We start from the raw sequence: 17,709 nt of genomic DNA, 5'->3' as shown, positions 1-17,709 counted from the left end.
TTTCGATCTCTTCTAGATTCTATGGGTTTTTTTTTTTTTTGTTGTTGTTACAATCGTGTCCCTGCAAATATAAACTCCTTAACCTCTCTTTTGCTTCACCTTGCTTACTTGGCAAAACCATCCTGGTACCTGTGCTCAAGTATCTGAAGATCACTGAAAAAATCACACAAGTAGGCTGACCGGTTTCCTGTTCTCAAACATCCAATGGAATCAACATGGAAAATTCTACTGTTTTCCTAATAAGAATGATTTCCTTCTTCTCCACTCTCTCAAGATGATTATTGCATTCCTTTCCCTCATTCCTCAGATTCCCTACCTCCTCTCCCTGATATAGTCTCATTTGGCGACCTTGCCTCACTCCTTACTCAGACAATTAAAGCCCTCTCTCACCCTGACATGGTTTCATCTTCGCCTAAGTCTGCAACCCCAACTACTTGTGCACGCTCTGGACAAGCTGCACCAGGGTGTTTGAATCTTTACCCCTTTTTACTTTCTCAAAGTGTTTCCTTCCCTACTGGGTCATTTCCCAACAGCTTAGGACCATCTCTAATATACTCCCATCTTCCCCAATGAAACAAAACAAACCTCGGTATTGGTCTTCTGTTCCACCTAACACACATCCACGAACTCAGCGGCTTAGAAGAGCAGATTGCACCACAGTTTCTGTGGGTCAGAAGTCCAGCATGTTTTCGCTGGGCTTTCTGCCCAGGGTCTCACCAGGCTGAAAACAAAGTGTTGGGCAAGGCCGTGACCTCTCCTGAGGCTCGGGCTCCTCTTCCAGGCTCACTGGTTGGTGGTAAAATTCAGCTCCTTAGAGTCGTAGGGCTGAGATGGCCACTTTCTTCTGTCAACTGGGAGCCATTCTCAGCTCCTAGAGGCCAGCAGCTATTCTCTGCCATGGGGCCTTCTTCACGACATGGCAGTTGGCTTCTTCAAGGCCAGGAGTGGAATCTTCTTTTAAGGGCTCACCTGATTAAGTCAGGCCCACCCAGGTAATCTACCTAATGATTAACTCCCAAGTCAACCAATTGGAGACTTTAATTATAACTGCAGAATCCTTCACCTTTGCCATATAATGTAACCTAATCACAGGTGTGATGGCCTATGATAGTTTCTGCCCACACTCAAGGGGAGAGAATTATACAAGGCATGAACACCAGGAGGCAGGAATCTTGGGGGCCTTCTTAGACTTCTTCCTATCACAGCATCTCTTGACTCTACCTCCTGCAGTCATTGCCTCAATCCCCTCTCCCTAACACAGCAAACTTAAAAGTGCAGTCTAGACTTGATGTGTCCCATCCACTCCCCAACCCACTCTAATCCATTTATTGAGATATCCTTGTCAAGTTACTGGTGTCCATCTTGCCAAATCCAATAGGCACTTTTCTTTTGAATTTTTTCTTTTACTTTTTTTTATTATGGAAAATTTCAAACATAAGAAAAATAGCACAATACAATGAATGTCCATGAACTCAAGCGCTCAGCTCCAAGAGATACCAGTGGGTGGCTAATGTTCCATCTCAGCCCTACCACTTCTCTCTTCACTATTCTTCTGATTATTTTAAAGCAAATCCAAATTATTTATATCATTAATAAATAAATCAGTACCTCAGGATGGATTTCTGAGATAATGACTTTTTAAAAAAGATTTCGTTTTTAAGTTATCTCTACACCTGATGTGGGGCATGTACTCACAACCTCGAGATCAAGGCTTGCATGCTCCATGGACTGACCTAGCTGGGTGCCCCTAAGACAATGACTTTAATTTTATTTATTCATTTATTATTTATTTAATTTTTTTTGAGAGAGAAAGTGGGGAGGGGCAGAGGTAGAGGGAGAGGGAGAGAATCCCACCCAGGCTCCAAGCCCCGTGTGGAGCCCCACACGGGGCTCAATCTCATGATCCTTGGATCACCACCCTGAGATCACGACCTGAGCCAAAATCAAGAGTCAGAGGCGTAACCAACTGAGCCACCCAGGCGCCTCAACAATGCCTTTTAAAATATGAGCACATAGCATTGTCAAGAAGAAAATAACAATTCCTTAATGTTACCTAATACCAGTCCTCACATTTCCCTGATCGCTCCATAAATCTCTTTTGTAGTGAGTTAGTTTGAGCCAAGATCAAAACGAGAGCTATTCATTGTATTTGGTTGATAAAGTCCTTACATTTCATTTAAGCTACAGTAATCCTCTTCTTACTTTTTGAGGTTTTGGTCTTGCCGCTTACTTTTCAAAGCAACGTGGTCACTGTTCCAGAAATCTCCCCTCTCTGGATCTGGCTGCTTGAATCCCAGTGGTGATGTATCACAGGTTCCTCTGCCCGATGAGCACTTTTCTATTATCATCAGACCCATCCTCCTAGCTGCATTCAACGCTACTGGCCATTTTCTCCTCCTTGAGATACTCTCCTTTTGCTAACACAGCTCCTGACCCTTCTTCCAAGTCTCTGGCCAATCCTCTTTGGTGTTGCACAGTTTGCTCCTCTTCTACCCACACTTGAAACACTAGTGGTTCCTCAGGCCCCTGGCTGGACCCTTGGCTTTTATGTTTACCTGCTTTCCCTAGTTCTGTGGCTTTTAGTGTCATGAAGACACTGTAAGACTCACACCATTTTCTCTCTGGCCCAGTCCTCTCCTGAGCTCCAGATCACTTCTGTGAAGACTTACTTGATGGGTCTGCTCAGCTCTCCCACCAGCATCTCCAACTCAACCCATGCTAAAGGAACTCTGGATTTCTGGCTTCCCAGACCGGTTCTCCCTCTGAGTGAACAGCTGCACCCCACCCAGCCACTGGAGCCTGGATGCTGGAGTCTTCCTTGATTCCTGCCTCTCTCGCTTCTTCTATGCAACCCATCAGGGTCTGTCATTATACCTCTCAATTACACACGCCTACGCCAGCCTTGTCTGCAACCCAGTCCCAGCCATTGTCACCTTGATCTGGGACACTGATCTGGTCTCCTTACTTTCTCCTTCCATTCCAGACCTTCTTCAATCAGTTCTTCACATGGCGCAAAGTCATGCTTTCGAAACATACATCAGATAATGTAGCTCTGCTGACTGAACCACGGGAATATGTCTCCAGTGCACTTGAAATGGAATTCCTGCCTGCACTCCTGTGCTTCTGTGCTTCTCCAGCCACAAAAAGCCTCTTGGGTCATAGTCCTGCCCATCTCTCTGACCGAATATTCTCCTTACTATGCATCATAGCTGGTGCCTTCTTTCCCTTTAGCTGCAGTCAACACAGTACCTCCTCGGAGAGGCCTTCGGGGTCCCCCGAATCTGAAAGGGCTCCCTCCTATTATTCTCTTGGTCTCCTTCAGTGCACTGAGCATAAATATAGTGACGTGTGTCCGTGTTTATTAGCTGTCTGCTCCACTGGACCACAGTCTGTTTCACCTTTGCATGAATGGTGAGCTTGTGGAGAATGGGCCCCTATTCCAGCTGCACGACTGGGCTGACAGCTAACCAGCCAGGCTCCCAGAGCCCTCCCAAGCAGCGGCAGAACACTGGGTGCTGTGAGGATTAATTATGCAGGATGTGAACTGCAGGGCCCGTGGCTAGATTTTTAAATATCACTTTTAAAACATGGGCATAAAATTCATCCATAGTAATATGCACACATTCTAAGTGACAACACTCTGATCAAGATAAGGAATATTTCTCTCACCCCAGAAATGCCCCCTTGCTCCCTTTCAGTCAACCCCCAGACTCACAGCAACCACTGTTGGTAGCTGGATTTTCTTTTTTTAAGAATAAAGAGAATATTTTTAGTAATCTCAACACCCAATGTGGAGCTTGAACTCACAACCCTGAGATCAAGGGTCACACACTTCACCGTTTGAGCCAGCCAGGCCACCATGGTAACTGGATTTTCACATGCTGTCCAGGCAAGGTCAGCGGAGAGTTCTAAAATATTCCAGCCAGTCCCCATATCTTGACAACACTGTTTTCACCAGTGAGATCCATTTCTAATAACAGTGTGCTCGCTGGCCCAGCCTCTGGGGTTGATGGGAAATAAAAGAAGCTGAAACCCTGTGGTGGCCAGGATGAGAGAATTGCCCTGCTGGCTAAATGGGGCCGATAACCTCCACCCTCACCTCTCCCGGGGTTGATTCCGTCAGAGTAGCTGTCCACTCCTAGAGCTGAACTAACACCTAGCTAACATCACACCGTTGGTGCTCAAATTCAGATGCTACAGCAGAGTAGAACCAGGGGAACAGGCTGGGCAAAAGGGATAGAGTCTGGTTGATGTCCTGTGGGCCACAAGGCCCAGTCCAGCAGACATAGACCACATTCGAACAGTCTTCTCTGACCACCTGACACCTCATTTGAGAGCCGCCTCTGACCCCCGCTTCCCCCTTTCCCAACGTAGGGTCATATCAGGGGCTTCTCTGAGACATGAAAAGAGAAACAGCCCCAAAAATGCATGGCCAAGGCTGCCCGTTTCTCTCGGAAGCCCCCAGGTTTTCCACCTTCCCGGAGTCCAGGGATTCCTGCTCCTGGGTTCGGTTCTTGTGGTCATCCTTCCTGAAGTCTCTCTCTGGGACACCCCGGGAACTAAGATGAGGTGAGGGGGAGGTCTCAACTCTCCACAAGTGCCCCCCTCTAATGTCCATCCTTCTCCTGAGCACACGGTGCAGCATGTAGTAGGTCCTCAAAAAATATTCCTTGATGGAAAATTGCTTGCCTGGCTCTCACCTGATCCTTTCATTGAGCTTATGATGTGGGTAGAAATTAGGAAGACTGTCACAGATGAGGAAACGAAGCTGAGGGTGGGTGTCCGCCCCACCAGCCTGCTGGTGCTTCCAGGACAGGGGTGCTGGTGCTTCCCTCTTATCACCCCACAAACACACGCACGTACGCCTGCACACTCTGGGCCTACCTGCTGAATTGCATGGTGGCAGCTAAGACTTGGTATCTTTGTAAAATGGGGCATCGTGTCACATGTTCTCCATCTGTCAGTACAGGCTCACTCTTCACCTTTCTTCATTCTGCACTGATCAGTGGAGGCCGACCTTCCCCAAGGCTGCAGCTTTCACCAGGTTCTGGAATCTTCCCTAGTTCCCTCGGGTGGTAAAAGCTTCTTGCTGCTGCTAGCCCTGACTGCTTCACCAGCCTTTCTTGGTTCCTTTAACTCTGCCCACCACTTTGTAAAAGTCCCTTCCTCAAACCCTTTTCAATTACCCTTTAAATATGCCATCTGTTTCGATCCAGGGCCCCGATGGCTACGAGAATTGATATCAGAATAGCCCTGGGAAATAGATCCTTGGATGCGATGCTGACATCTGAAATTGGGCTGCCCACACATCTTGGTTAGTGCTCGAACAGCCTCCTTGACAGGGGGTAATGGACAATGGTAATTGAGGCATGTGGCGGCATCATAGCCACTGACTTCAGGGCCAGTGGTGGCAAGAGATGGACGGGGAAGATGTTGGGAGATCAAGTATCTCTGGCACTTAGTCACCATGGTGACAGTAGTGATTACAGACTGGAGTGGCCTTCTGACTCTACATCTGATTGCCCTAGGAAACATACACAAAGAAAAAAACAGATTGAAAACCTTAATCTGGGCTACGCTAGGGAAAAAGTTTCTCAGTATTTGCCTGGAGGCAATGAGAGGCGATGGGGTGCATTCTGAGGAAAATCAGCATCCCTCGTGAGGCAACTTTCCAAGTGAAGTCACTGAATGACTTTTATGCCAGGAAAGGCTGGTTTCCTCAGAACGAAGGCAGGGCATTCCGCCCTCACCAACAGGGAAGATTCAGGGTATGTTGGGGGTTCAAAATTCTACCCAAATATCCCATCCCATGCCTGAGGGTCCTATTCCTTCTGAACCAGTGCTCTTCCCTCAGCATAAGATACTTGGTGGGGTTGCCATCTCACTGGCTCTGCAACCCTGGGGTTTTGACAGGGCCTGGGCTTGGTTCTCTGCTACATCTGTGCTGTCACTTCCAGAGAGCAGAGATTCCTTCAGAATCACCCTGGAGGCTTTCTGAATTTCCTCTCTTGCATTAAGTCATGAGTTCAAGGCTTTCAATCTGTTCTTAGCCCCATAGGATCCAAGGGCCCATAGACCCTGTGTCTGTAAATTAATTGGAAGAGTCCTCCCACTAATTTCCTGACTGGGAAGTGTGGAGGTGCCAAAAGGAGGTGTGGAAAAGCCAAATGGAAGCCCCTGAAGAGCGACGTCACCACCATTAAAGTAGCCAGCAATGCTGTTTTCCTAAGGGAATTTGAGAAATTAGTAACACCATTAAAGATCTAAAATATGCAGAGACTGTCATTCCTATCAAGACTGTTTACCTCATCTCGCTGGTGCAAAAACCAGCTGGGTCTGGGGAATGACTACAGATTAGGTATGATGCCAATTGCTGTGGTTCTACACATGAGATCTTTACTGGAACAAATCAACACATCTCCTGGTCTGGTGTACACCTTTGACCCCAAATGCTTTCTTTTCTATTCCACTAAATAAAGGTAGTCAGAAGTCATCTGCCTTTGTATAGCAGAGACAGCAGCACATTTTTCCCTCCACCACCCCAGAGCTTTGTCTATTTTGCGGATAATATAGTCTGAAGTGACAAGAATCATCTTGATATAGTTCAGAACACTATGCTGGCTCATTATATTAGTTAGATTTTGGTAACTGGGCCTAGTGAGCAGGAAATTGGGAGCACTTTAGATTCTTGGTAGAACATATATATGCCAAGGGAAGGGAGATAAATCTCACAAAAATTCAGAGGCACGTCATGTCAGTGAACTTTCTAGGATATCAGGTGATCTGGGGCATATCAGGATATCTACTGTAAAACAAGACAAGTCACTGGATCTTATACTGCCCACTGCAAAGAAAGGGGCAAAATGTTTCATGGGACTCTGGATTTTCGAGGCAACATATATTCCATTTGGCTGTGCTGTTCTACCCATTTACTGAAAAACTGTAAGACTGCCAACTTTCGAGTAAGGCTTGTATAGGTGCTGTATAGATGCTGCATAGACAAGCTCCAACAGGAAAGTTGCAAGACTGTTACAGACCTTTAGGGTTTTGGATTAATTTGTGTTCACTTCTGCCAATAACCAGTCTCCACTTAAAAACAGCTCCTGGCTCACAACTGGACATGGTGGAGGCTGAATGCCTGACTGTGGACACCAAGTGACTCATGCCACCAGAAATGGATATTATCTGATCTAGCTAATCAAAACACTGGACATGCATGGTAGCATTCTATTATTAGATGGTATATATGAGATCAGGTCTGAGCAAGTCCAGAAGGCACAGGGAAACTGCATGAGCAAGTGGCTCAAATTCCCATGATAACTCCTCTTATGGCTTCACTGCTTCTCCCTCAGGTTGGGGAAGCTGCTATGACCAGTTTGCATGGAGGAAAAAACAGAGACATGATTTCCAAATGAGTCTGCTTGGTATGTAAGCACCAGCCACAAGTGGATAACTGCTGCATTAAAGCAACACTCAGGGTGTCTCTAAAAGACAGCGATGAAGGGATAACCTCTCAGAGTATCAGGGTAGAATTTCTGGTTCTATCGACTGTCCATTCTGCACGGAAGATGGCCTGAGGTGCAGACCTACACTGATTCATGAGCAGTGGCGAAGAAGTTTGCTGACTGGTCAGAAACCTGAAAATGACAAGGTTGGGAGATTGGTGGTGAGGTCTAAGGGAGAAATATATGGATGGACTTCTTGAAATGGGCACAGGTGGGGAAGCTATTTCTAACCCACACAAATGCCTTGAGAGAGCATCCATTACGAAGACAGCTGCCAATAATCAAGTGGATGAGACACATTCTGTAGATGCCAACTTCTTTTCCCAGCTACCTGGGTTCTTACTCAATGGGCCCACATACAAAGTGGCCATGGTGGCAGGGATGGGGGCTATAGTTAAGCATAATAACCTCCCAAAGATGTCCTAATTCTTGGGATCGGTGAAAGTATTTTATATGGCAAAGGTGAATTTAGGTAGTAGAATTAAGGTTGCTAATCAGTTAACTGTTAAACTAGGGAAGAGTATCCTGCATTATCTGGATGGGTCCAATGTAATCACAAGGGTCTTTGAATGTGGAAGCAGGAGGTAGTCTGTGTCAGGGTGGTGTGGGAAAGGACTGGCCATGGACAGGCTTGAAGATGGAAGGACATGTGCTAAGGAATGCAGGCAGCCTCCAGAAGCAAGAAAAATAGATTCTCCTCTAGGGACTTCAGAAAGGAATGCAATCTTGCTGACATCGTGGTTTTAGCCCAGTAAGACTTATGTCAAGCTTCTGACCTCCAGAACATAAGATAATAAATTTGTGCCCGAAGCTGCTAAATTTGTGGTAATTTATTATAGCAGCCATAGAAAACTAATACACACAGGCTCAACACCTTTCCCTCACGTAATCTGATGGGCAGTACCGCTGCTGAGCACCCTGGCTTCCAGCAGCAACCACCAAGCTGAGTTTCCTACGTGGCACCATTCCCCAGGGCAATGGTTCTCAAAGCGTAAATTAGGAACTCGTGGGGGTTCTTCAAAATTCTTTCAGGACTTCTTTCCTATTAATACTAAAGCATTCTTTGCCTATTTCATTGTCATTCTTTCACGAGTTTATAGTGGAATTTTCCAGAGGGCTCACATATGTACAACAGACTAAATGCTGAAGCAGATTTGACAATCTGTCTTGTATTAAGCCAAATCTCTTTAAGAAGTTTGCAAAAATGTTAAGTAATGCTGCTCTCACAGTTTTCGTTGTGAAAGTTAATTTTCATGCAAAACTTTATATTTGTATTAACATGTAATAGATTTATTTTAAATGAATATTTTAAAGTTTAATTTCTAGTCCAGCAAAATAAATATAAGCCCCACAAAAACCTTTATAATTTTAGAGTATAATATTTCAGTAATTTTTAAGAATGTAAAGGATTTCTGAGACCAGAACTTTGAGAACCTCTGTTCTAAGGGGACCATCTAGCTATCCATTGGCAGGTTGATTACACGAACTCCTTCTTTTATGAAGGGAACAGTTACTTATTAGCTCATGGTAATAAATATTTATTTCTGATATGAACTTCCCTTCCCTGCCTGCAAGGCTTCAGCCAGGACCATCATCTCTGGACTCTCTAGAAGGCCTTATTCATCACTCTGCTACCTCACATGTTGCCTAACTTCATTTTATGGTGAGAGGCATAAAGCAACGGTCTTAATGCACTGGACTTACAATGTGCCCTGTCACTAAGAAACAGTTGAGTGTATAGGATAGTGTTACAGCTGGGAGATAGCACTCTGTAAGGTGAGGTTGACAGGTAGTATGCAGTATGTCCTTTAAATCAGTGGCCAATAACTGGGTCCACCTCTCGTAGTCAGAATGCAGAGGCCCAGGGACCAAGGGGTAGTGATGGGAGTGGCTCCTCTCAGTATTATCCCAAATAACTTACTGGAGGAAGTTTGGCTCCCCATCCCCTCAACTTTGTGTTCAGTAGGTCTCTGGTGCCCAAAGGAGGAATACTTCTTCCAGGGAACACCTATGCGGTTCCTTTAGATTGGAAGGAGAGTCTTCCCTTGGGTCATTTTGAGTCCTGTCTGTTACTCAACCCAAAGGCAGAGAGGGGGGTCAACTGTACCAGAAAGTGTGATCAATCTAGATAACCAGAAGGAATATGGGGGATGGGCAGGAAGGCTATATCTGGAATCCAGAGGATTTACTGGGTGCCTCTTTGATCTCCCACATCCAGTAATGGCCATCAATGGGAAATTTGGCAACCCAACAAATCTTAGGCCAAGAAGAACCTGAATTGCACAGGACTAAAGGCTTAGGACATCCCACCAGGTAAAGAACCCAACCAGCCAGAGAGCTGGCAGCTGGTTAAGGGGGACATGGAAGGGGGTGGTGGAAGGAGGGTGCCATTGAGTGCTAAATGAAGCCTTGTGACCAGCTGCAGAAAGGGATGCTATGGTGGGTTCTGGTGTAATTCTGCACCCTATGCTCCATATCACTGAAAGAGCCTTGGGGATGACTAACATTTTAAGTTAAAGGGTATGATTGAAGGAGGACAAGAATATGGTAAATATGACAAGGAGGTGGTGGCTGATGAGACCATTTTTCCTGTTGGGGATGAGCTTTCCTTCCATTTTTAAAAGATTGAGGTGAAACTCCCATAACATAAAATGAGCCGTTTTAAAGTGAATGATCAGTGGCACTTTGTACCTTCACAATGTTGAGCAACCAGCACCACAAATGATTTCCAAAACTTCTCATCACCCCAAGCAGAAATTCTGTAATCATTAAGCAAGAGGAACATGAGTTTTTCATCTGCAGGATGGGTGGGTGATGGAGGGGCAAAAGGAAGGGCTCTGTTCAGATATATGTCCCCTAAATCCACTCTCCTCTTGCTCCATTTACTGCAAGGCTGACCTTTGGGGATGGAACTCAGTAAAGTCACTCAGGAGCCTTCCCTTCCAGCTTTTGGATGAGTTTGGCCAAGGGGAGGCACCAGCAGGATCAAAGACAGAGTATTTATCCCCTGCCTCCCTGCCTGGCAGGGACGATGCTCTACTTCCTATGGCTATGGCTCCAGCAGGGCACCCCTGTCCCATAGTAACGGCTCCCTCCTCTTGTTCAGGGCTAGGAGTTAGAACAGCTTCACTGTAGTGTGAGCCCCTTAGGCCTCATTCCTGGTAGGTTCCCTTAACCCTGCCCACACCTCTGTAAAGAATCCTATAGTTAAAGGCTCTTCAATATCCCTTTGAATGTACCATCGGTTTCTTGTTAGGACATCGAGACTGATACAGGAATGGATGCTACAGTTCTTCCCTACAGTTCTTTTGGTACTGACCACTCCAGACTCCCAGGCGGAGCAAACAAGATGCTTTTTCCAGGCAGCCCGGGGTTCCAGGGGTGCCTGGGGTGTGTGCCAAGGCCCCACTGCCCTCTGGTGGTCAGTTCCTGGAAATGCACCTCAGGATCCGACCTCCACTGAACCAAGCCCACTGGACACCCGCACTGTGCTGACCCCGACACACCTGGGCACTTTGATCCACAGTCACTGTCCTCACTTTACAGGTGACAGAACCTTCCCATTGCCCTTAGGATAAACCAAAATCTAACCGAGGACTGCAAGGTCCCGGCTTTACCTCCCTTCTTGCCACTCTGACCCAGCCAAATGGGCCTTTCCTCAGATCCTGGGGTCTTTCCAAGTGCAGCTCCCAATGAGAATATTCAGGAACTCTGAAACATTCTTCAGCTGGTTAACCTCAGCTCATTCTCTAGTCCTTTCCTAAGATGACCTAGGACAGTCCTCCCTGCCCCCTTGCCCCCCCTTCATTCACTGTCATTCACAAACATTGGGTTTTTCCTGGTGTGTCCACGTTTGATTGCTGCTGCTCCCTCCCCAGAAGGCTGAAGGCACTCAAGGGTCCCGGGCGTCCTGCTTTGCTCACTGCTCTACCTCCAGTGCCTGACACAGTCATAACCATGCCAGCAACTGACGTGGATTAAACATTTCTCTGTGCCAGCCATTGAACTAAGTCCTTCAGGCCTCCAGACCACCCTCCTTCCCAAAGTCCTGGTCCCTAGGAAGCAGCCCTCAACTCTATAAAAACTCACACAGATTTATTAGAATATGAAAAAAGATTCCGTTTCTTCTGTACAGGCGGCAGAGCAGCAGCAGCTGTGGTGGCTTTGAACATGGTTGTCAATGTCACCCTTGCACGGTGACTCCTGCCCAAAACAGCACTTGCATGGAGAGAAGGGGTTAAGATGAGCACCCACTGCCCAGTCCGCTGGGAAGAGGGACACTCTGACTATTGCACAATCCTGGGGAAGGACAGACACCGATAGGTCTGGGCCTGGCCATGGTGGCAGTGGGGTGGGAGTGTGTGCCTGTGAGCAAAGGCCTCTGGGGGCCCAGGACTCTGCCCACCCACCAACCCTGGTGGGGTGGGTGATCCTCGGGGAAGCCTTCTCCCCTAAGGACTGGGCTTCACAGCAAGCTGGGTGCGGTGCACATAAGAGGTCCAGGGACCAAAGGGGTGGAGGGGGATGAGAGAAAGAACAGGCCAGCAGGAACCGAGGGTCAGGCCCAAGAGCACAGAAGGGGCCAGGAGGCCCAGCAACAATGAGTTAGAGAGAATCATGAATTGGAGTGGGAAAGGTCACTTCTAAAATCATAGCTTTGGGGCCACGGTTAAGAGCCCAGGAGGGAGAGGACCAATTTGGGGGAGTGTTGGGCAGACAGGCACAGATGAGGAGGAGTAATTCTCTGGAGTAGGAGGGCCAGAGCTCTGTTAAACCAGGGGTTTTTAAAATGTTTTAAAAACAGGAATGCCCTCTGTGCAAATTGAATCATACATGGAGTGTGAACAAACAAAACAGATAAAAAGGCAGCACTTTCTGGAGCCTCTGACAGTAGCCCCTGGTGGGCTCAGGGGTCTCTTCTTGGGACAGTTTGGAAAACTAAGTCATATCACTGTCCAAAGTGCCCCAGCTCCAGTCAGAGAAGCTCAGAGATGCCCTCATCCTGCAGCTCTGAGTAAAGACAGGTCAGGGGGGCTGGCCAGGGGGACAGAGATGGCAGGAGGGAGGGTGGGCCTGCCATGTGTCACCAATCCCTACCCCAGACAGACACCCGGTCCCCCAGTCTTTCCGCTGTTAATGTAGGGTCTGGCTGAGGCCAAGAGAGGTCTTGATTCCTTCCCTTTCCAGGCAGGACCAAGGCTGAGCCAGAGGCTCTTTGGTTAGGAACTAAGATTGGTTTGAATGAGGATGATGGAGTAGGCGGCAGGCCTCCGAGGGCTGGGAATCTCAGAGGCCCTCGGCCGGGGTTTGGGAGAGAGCCTGAATCGGGAAGGGGCAGATCTGCCTCACAGCCCAACAGTTCTGCCAAATGGTTTGGGAAGGCAGTTCTGGTGGGAGGGAGGGTGCTTCCCAGGAGGCAGGGGGAAGCCGTGCTGCGGTGGGGGCTGTGGGCCCAGCTGCCATGCGGTCGGGGGAGGGGCAGGGCCAATCCAGGTCAGGAAGGATGAAGGGAGCCCCCAGTTCCCCCAGCAGCCCCTGCTCTGGTGGGAGAGTCTGTGGTGGGATGGGCACTGCCCACTGACCCCAGTGCTACTGCCCCTTGGGGATGAAAGGCTCTCCCTCCCCAGGCTCAGGGTGGGGACCTGGGTCACTGAGGCAGCGCTGTATCCTCTGGGAGCTGGGGCTGTCATTTGGCCCAGGGGTGAAGACATCATCGGTGCCTGGGGAAGAGGGCTCCTTGGTCCGCATCACAATGCCCCCATCATCCTCCTCGTCCTCTTCCACCACCCTGGCTGGATCTCGGTTCAGCCCCAAGACTTTGCCCTTCAGCTCCTCATTCACCAGGTCCACGGACTCAGGCGACTGCGGGGAGGCTGGGTCGATGGTGATAACAGGCAAGTCGGCCTTCGGCTCATAGGCCAGCGGGTCTGGAGAGGAAGAGTGAGGCACAAGCTGGCTTCTGCCCCTGCCCAGCACTTGCCCCACTGTGGCATGTGCCAGCAGCTCCCACAGAACCTTCTAGTGAGTGTGGCAATGCTGCCATGTTTCAGATTACTCCACATGGGCTGTATGAGCCCTTACCAGACAGTTTTTCCCCTCACACTGAAGTTCCAAAGGTCAGGCTGTGTTCTTCTCCTCAGAACAGGGCCTCCACAGAGGACCCTCCCCAGACCAAGAATTAGAGCTCTTCCTAAGGTACCAGCTGCCCCAGGGCCCACATATTGGATATCCCAAGACCCTGCTGGCCTCCCTGCCTGGCACCAAACCCCCTCACAGTCCTCTCTGTAAGCCCCAGAGGGAGCACCTCTGTCCCTGGGGAGGACAGCAGGGCCATTCCTCTGCCCTCTTGAGGGGACCCCCAACTCCAGCCGATTTAGAAGGAGCTCAGGGATTGGGAGGAGGTCAGAGGGAGAAGCCTGTCCTCCCCCCAACGACTCTCTGAGGCCCAATCCTGTTGGGAGTCTCATCCTCAGGAGACAGTGGCACGGACTGCCCAGCCTTGAGGCCCCTCTCCTGGCACCCTGTGGCTTGTCTTACCTGAGCCAATGCGGGCCCTCGACATGGTGGGTGAGTCCAGCTTGTGGGCTGGCACCGTCAGGTAGTTATTGATCTGGCAAGAGAAAAGGGCAGACGGAGGTGAGCATGGGCAGCCCTGGGGATGGCACCTGAAGCTGGTGGCCACACCCTCCGTTGGCATGTTCGGGTGCCTGCTCCCTCCTTGGCAGTTCCTCATTAGGTTCTTGGTCTGTCTCCCTGGTGCCAGTGATGAGGCCATGCTGGAGCTTCAGGGGTTCCTGAAGGCTCAGCCCAGCCTCTGTCAAGCTATGCAGTCTCCGGAGCCGCCTTCAACTGTCCTGTCGTCTCCCACAGTGACACTGCCCCAGTCTCTTCTCCAGCCCACACTCACCCCAGAAGTCCAGACCCGTAAAGTCAGCTCAGGAGTAGACATCTGGCCCCCAACTGGCCCCCAGGTATCTCAGCGCAGTATGTTGAAACAGCTCAGATTCTGATCATCTCTTAAGACCGTATTCCATCCTCAGCACCCCCTATTGCAATCACCACTCCCTACACCCCAATCAGAAGGCTAGAGAATGACCCCTCTTTCCTCTTACCGCAGCCCCACCTCAAACTGGTGACCAAATCTGGCTAGCTCCACCTCCTAAATGTCCCTTGAATGTATCCACTCCTTTCCATCCCACCTCCCACTTCCCTCCCCACCCCCTCCCAACTAATCCAGGCCACCCTCTACCCCTTCCCATGTCATCCCAGTCTCAGATCCCTTTGTGACTCTTTATGTCCTTGGAATAAAGCCCAAAGCCTGACACCGTTAACTCAGTTTCTACAACGGGCCTTGTTCTGTGACTGGGACCTTATGCACACAGCCTGGGCCTCCCTCTGCCCATACTCCCTTCAGCCTGGCTCTGTTCCTAAGCTTACCCGACTATCGCCCTGTTCAGAGTGCTCAGGGCCCTTGCACTTCCTGTCCTGCCTGGGCTGCTGCATGAAAAGCTCTGCAAGGGAGGGACTGGGTTGATTCACTGCTGGATCCACAGAGGCTACTCTGCTGCTCAGCATTTAGGTACCACTCAAAAAAATGTTCCTGAGCAAACGAACATGAATGCATGTAAGCCTTCCTTGCATTGTTATTTGGGGAAGCTCCCTTCTTCCTTGGCCTTAGTGTTTTGTTTTGTTTTGTTTTTACCAGAAAATAAGAGGTTAAGCACACGGATAGACTCAGATGCCTAAGGATGCAGCAAATAGGCACTGGCCTCTTTGCTGCCCTGAGTGGGGAGGAGGTGGAGGAGGAGGCAGCTTCTGGAACCTGCCCCGGAGCTCAGTCTTCAAAACAAGTAGAGGAGTCGAAAGAAACTGCAGTGGCTCTCTCTGCAAAGGGACTTGATGGTAGGGTATAGGAAGAAGAAGAACCCAGACTCCCAGGGAAAGGCAGGAGCCAGCTCCAGTCCCAGACACACCTTCTGCTCTAGCTGCCGGGCCTTCTGTCTGCGGAGCAGCATCTGGTTCCAGGCCTCCTCGTAGGGATCTGCCACCAGTGTGTGTCTGTTGTAGGATCGCAGCTGTGGGAGGAACAGCTGTCAGCCCCCGGAAGCTGGGCCTGACGGGGCCAGGGAGGCTCTGCACCTGTGTGGGGCAGGGCTGGAGCAGAGGGGCTCCTCTGCTGTAGGGCACCCGGCAGGGAGCTGCCCCTCACCCGCTGCCTCGTCTTCTGTAAGTTGTTCCTCAGGATTTTGCGGATCTCCTCCTCCTTGTCCTTGGACAGTGCCGGCAGGATGCGCTCAGCAGGCAGAGACTTGGGGTGGATGTTCCTGCAAAACAGGCCACAGGTTAGGTCCCCCAGAAAACTCCTGTGACCCTGGAGCCTGCTGTCCTAGGCCAGGAAGTCATCCCAGGGATGGCATGCGTGGGTGGTCATCTGTGGCCCTGCAGCTCTCTCAGCCACCTTGCTGGGACAACAGAGGGGCCTGCCACTGCCCCGCCCCCCGGCCCACTGGTGGCCTGCCAGGTTGGTGTGGACTGGGTCGGTGTGGGGGTACGGAAGCTGCCAGCGTTGGCCATCAGCACTCACTGCATGGAGACAGTGGAGACAGCAGAAGGGATCTTGCCCATGCCACCGCTCTCCACCAGCTCAATTGCCTGCTTCATCTCCATCTTGTGGTAGAAGGCGATGAGCTGGGGTTCCTTGGAGCGCTCCCCTGCTATCAGACACTTCTTCACATATTTCTTGTTAAACCGGTTGAGCCTGGTGGGAGGAGGGAGAAGATGCGTGTAGGCAGCTCCTCAGGGTGGGGAGACACCCAGGCCCAGGGAGACCCTCACCTGCCCCTCCCCACCCACCAGCCCACCAGGCCTGCCACCTACTTGTCCTTCCAGTGGTGGTGGCCGTAATGGCCACAGATGTCCTCGATGCCTGTCAGAAGGTGGTCCAGGAACTGAAATGGGCCCAGGGCCAGGTCAAGCCTCACTACTGGGAAGGTTCCTTCCCTACCAAGATTTCTGACAGGCCCCCCTCACCCCCCACCTTCCACCCTGGTGCAGCTCTGCTCAGCCCAGCCTTGTAGTTCCAGGAGCAGCCAGCAGGTGGCACCAACATCTCACTCATTCTGAACCTGTAGCACCTCAAACCCCGACAGGGAGCCTGGCTGAGCCCCCTTCCCTGAATCCACTTGTGCCCAATGCCTGGGTTAGGTTCCTACTAGAGGTAGAAATGGCATGACACCCCCTCCTAGAGTGGGCTCCTGGTTGCCCACACTACATGTGCCTATGGCACGATCTGGTGACCTCAAGGGGCTGAAGGATCACCCAGCACTGGGATAAGGGTGGAGGGGCCAAGTGAAGCAACGGACATGAGGCCTAGCTGCTGCCCAGCTCCCTGAGCCTTCTCCTGCAACCAGCAGCCAAGGCCCAGTGTCCAGTACCTGTGTGTGGATCTCCTCGTTGATAGAGCGCTTCGTTTCTTGCTTTTTCTTCACAGCCAACAGGTCTACCAGGGGCCGAATGGTCATGCCCTGGAGGACAGGTGGGCGTCAGGCACTCCAGGTCAGTGACCCTGGCAGGGAGGCCACAGTGCCTCTCTCCCCCACCACCACCCAGAGCCCCTGAAGCTGGGATGCTTTCTGCTCTGAGGTCCCCACTCCCCCAACCTTCATGTCAGCCCTTGTACAAAGGCAGGTCCTTAAGGCCCACTTCTTCCTGAAGACATAGCCCACCCAGCTGAATGACTCACACATCAGCCATCCAGTCCGGGTGAGGGGGTCAGAAGGCCTGGGTTCAAATGTGGACTCAACCTCAAATGCGCTTTGTAACCCAGAGAAGTTAGATCTGGCTGATAGGGAAAACCACTTCTGTTCTACCTCCCTCACAGGACTGCAATTGACCAGCTGGTAACGGCCGCAGCAAGCTAATTTAATTGCACGAATACCACGTGCCAGAATTAGTTGTGATTTACTAGGTACTAGCTCTTGAATACCCACACTGACCCTGAGAGGTAGGTTCTTCCATTGTCCCCATCTTACAAGTGAGAGGTTAAGTAATTTCCTGAGGTCTTACAGAAGTAGTGGTAAAGCTGGATTCAAACCCAGGCAGGGGCACCCCTCCCTCAATGCTGACTTCATCGAAAATGGGCCTGGCTAGCCATTAGCGTACACAACTGCAAAGTCAAGGTGATAAAATGTTTTTGACGATGGAA

At 50.1% G+C, this 17,709-nt stretch overlaps 1 protein-coding gene across 1 annotated transcript in view; it reads right to left on the bottom strand.

The window, feature by feature from the left end:
* Nucleotides 1-11,579: 11,579 nt before the first annotated feature.
* The window catches only part of SLC9A1 (solute carrier family 9 member A1), a 48,598-nt gene continuing 42,468 nt past the window's right edge, over nucleotides 11,580-17,709 (bottom strand). The window contains 7 exon segments of the mRNA NM_001287028.1: nucleotides 11,580-13,432; nucleotides 14,043-14,115; nucleotides 15,479-15,580; nucleotides 15,715-15,829; nucleotides 16,090-16,263; nucleotides 16,383-16,453; nucleotides 16,940-17,029. Of these exon segments, the coding sequence (NP_001273957.1) occupies nucleotides 13,095-13,432; nucleotides 14,043-14,115; nucleotides 15,479-15,580; nucleotides 15,715-15,829; nucleotides 16,090-16,263; nucleotides 16,383-16,453; nucleotides 16,940-17,029 (963 nt within the window). The 3' untranslated portion in view covers nucleotides 11,580-13,094.

This window comes from Canis lupus, chromosome 2 (assembly GCF_011100685.1).
Source record: "Canis lupus familiaris isolate Mischka breed German Shepherd chromosome 2, alternate assembly UU_Cfam_GSD_1.0, whole genome shotgun sequence".
Taxonomy (NCBI): Eukaryota; Metazoa; Chordata; class Mammalia; order Carnivora; family Canidae; genus Canis; species Canis lupus.
Note: the sequence above shows the minus strand (reverse complement) of the source record. Positions and strands in the feature narration are given on the sequence as shown.